Genomic DNA, 2,964 nt, shown 5'->3' on the forward strand with positions numbered 1-2,964 from the left:
TGTTGGCTGAATTTATATTGGTAAATAAGTTGTGGCAAATATGTTAGATTTTGAGTCAGTGTGCAGCGGCGGCTGCTGCGACTACTTCCCCTCCCATTTCTTTAGCTGCGGCTTATTGCAGACAATTGTTGGAAGGATGGGGGTATGCTATTGTGATTGAGGATTGGGGATTGGGGATTGCGATTGTGATTGTGTCTGATGCCGCGGCGGCTCGATTAAAACACAACAATTTACTGATTTCTTATTCAGCAACTCCGCAGCGTCGCCATCGTTCCTCCAACTCTCTCCATCATTCTCTCTCTGTCACTCTGTCTCTCTCTCTCTCCGGTCGCCGCTCTCGTTGTTCATCCACAACGTAAACACAGACGAAAAACTGCTAAATCATTGCAATACAAAACCAACAAAAGCCATTGCGTACTCTTCTTCGATGAGAAAGGAAGTTCGACGGCATTGCCATGATCTACGCTGCGCAAATATTGAAAATACAATCCGTCTATGCGAAGTATTGATATGCCATCCTCAACATATAATACATACATACATACATACATACATACATACAACCCGGTACATACCCGTACATCAGTACATATTGGAAGAGTGCTTTTAACAACGAAGCCCGTTGTCTGCACAATGATTTATTGACGGGCTCTCGGTGAGCGCAACTTCAGTGTGCCCCTCGTATTTTCACCGCATTTAGTTGCAATGCAGACGTCTCTCCCTTTCTTCTTTCCCCACACCCCACAATTTAGCGGCTCTCCTGCTACCCCTCCTGGCATATACATACTTTAAACTATATCTAAGCATAAAAAAAATGTAAATGGCAGGCAGGCAAATGACTCAGTGAACCCGCCAAACTGTATTTTATCTTACAAGTAGTGTAAATCGATTCGTACGGTTGTTTCAGGACATTCCTTTCGGCTTCTATTGGAAAGAAGATGCACTATCGACAAGAATTGCAGAAAAGCCAAACTATCGTCATACTATCGGTGTACTGTGGCTGTGGAAATATAGCATACTATTGACCTACTATTGTTTAACCATCTTAATACTATCGTGGGGGAAACATTTTTAATATAATACATCGTAAAAACTTATTGTTGCGGATCACTGATTGGCGTTCTAGAACTTTAAATATATGACACATTTTTTTGTTTTTAAAGAAACGGACTGAAAAATATATAGAATATTAATAACAAAAAAATATACACATATAGTATGTAAAAATCTGGTATATAGGTATTTTCAAACAGAAGTTGCTCAACCATTTCATTCTATTTATCAAGCCCAATTGCTCTAGTTTCTGTCTGGACTGTTATCACTCTGTAATGCTAGCTGTGAAAAAAACCAAATAGCACTCATAAAAAAAACACAAAATCTTGTAGTAAAGCCACAAAAACGGCGATACTGATAACAAGTATATATGTATAGTTATTGTATAATCGTTCTAGAAATTATTTCTTCGAATCATGTCAAATTTCGAATCAGTCAGTCTTCAAATTCATTTTGTAGAAATCGGTCCCAAAATGTTGCAAAAAATTATATGTTTAATCTTCCTGATCAATTTATTCTCACCGTGCTCTGAAGCAACCGAAATTTCCGAACGTAATGAGAGAAACTTACTTCTGTCAATAAATGCTCAGCTGTCCGAATTAAGGTAAGATCATTAATATCGTAATTTTCCCAAACTAACCGATTTCTTAAAACGTCACAGCAAAAGTTGATGGAGGAACGTCATAATAAATCAGATATACAAACTCTTAGAGGGGATATTCAACGTCTTGAAGCCGAGTTGGAACGTCAGAAGAAAGAAATTGTTGACAAGAAGACGAAAATTCAACTTCTGAGAGAAGAACTGGAACGTCAGGGAAAATCAATAGATGATCTTAATGGGCGATTGAATAATCAATCTCTTCGAGACGAACAGGATCGACAGGGAAAGCTGATAGATAGACTTGTAAAAACATCAAATTTACGCAATTGTGCAGAGGCCAACTCCAGTGGAATCTACGATATAGTCGTACCCAACTTTAGTAGTCAACCCTTTACAGTTGCCTGCAATACACTCACGGAGGTGGATGGACGATAATATTGAGCCGGCTGGATGGCAGTGTAAATTTTTACCGTGACTGGAAAACCTACAAAAAAGGTTTCGGAGTACTGGGTGCTGAATTCTTCTTGGGATTAGACAAAATACACGCACTGACGGCCGAAAGGAGTCAGGAGTTGCTAGTACTTTTGGAGGATTTTGAAGGAGAAGAAAGGTTTGAGTTGTATGACAGATTTGCAATCGGCGATGAGGATGAACAATATATCTTACACACTTTGGGCAAAGCGACTGGAACTGCTGGAGACTCACTTTCAGAACATCGGGGCATGAAATTTACAACCTATGATCGCGATAATGATAATTCGACAGGTGGAAACTGTGCCATATATAGCACAGGCGCCTGGTGGTACAATAATTGTCACAAAAGGTATAAAGAAATATTTTTAATTATTTTTAAAGCTTCGTTTATCAAATTTATTTCCTACAGCAACTTAGCGGGCAAATATAAAGACAACTCATGGGCCGTGGGCATTAATTGGTCTACTTATAAGGGTTTTCTGTACTCCCTCAAAAGAGCCGTAATGATGATACGGCCGAGAAACTGAACACTAAGACTCTACATTTTAGAGAGCTTTTCCAAAACTTTATTGTAATGTAATTTGTGATACCTTAATTTATATTCAAATTTGCAAATTCATAGGAAATTAAATAAAAGCAATTTTCATTATCATTATCTTTCTATCTCCAATAAAAATCTCTGTTCTCACTTTATCACCTATCACTTACAGCTTTTGCGGAGGGAAGAAGAAGAGCTTACTGACGTCATTATTTGTCTTATTATCGGAGATATCGCAACCAATCTGATAGAAAACACATCTGGGTTGATCCTATGTTAATAGTAGGGTACCTAAGTG

The 2,964-nt window shown here is 38.3% G+C and overlaps 1 protein-coding gene across 1 annotated transcript; it reads left to right on the forward strand.

Annotated features, from left to right (window-relative positions):
• Window positions 1-1,723: 1,723 nt before the first annotated feature.
• On the forward strand, window positions 1,724-2,659 carry LOC117793961 (ficolin-1-like). Its single transcript, XM_034634427.1, has 3 exons — window positions 1,724-2,033; window positions 2,150-2,477; window positions 2,538-2,659. Exons 1-3 carry the CDS (start codon window positions 1,724-1,726, stop codon window positions 2,653-2,655), a joined length of 756 nt encoding a protein of 251 aa, XP_034490318.1. The 3' UTR covers window positions 2,656-2,659.
• The last annotated feature ends 305 nt before the right edge of the window (window positions 2,660-2,964 follow it).

The sequence above is a fragment of the Drosophila innubila genome, chromosome X (genome assembly GCF_004354385.1).
Source record: "Drosophila innubila isolate TH190305 chromosome X, UK_Dinn_1.0, whole genome shotgun sequence".
Lineage (NCBI taxonomy): Eukaryota > Metazoa > Arthropoda > Insecta > Diptera > Drosophilidae > Drosophila > Drosophila innubila.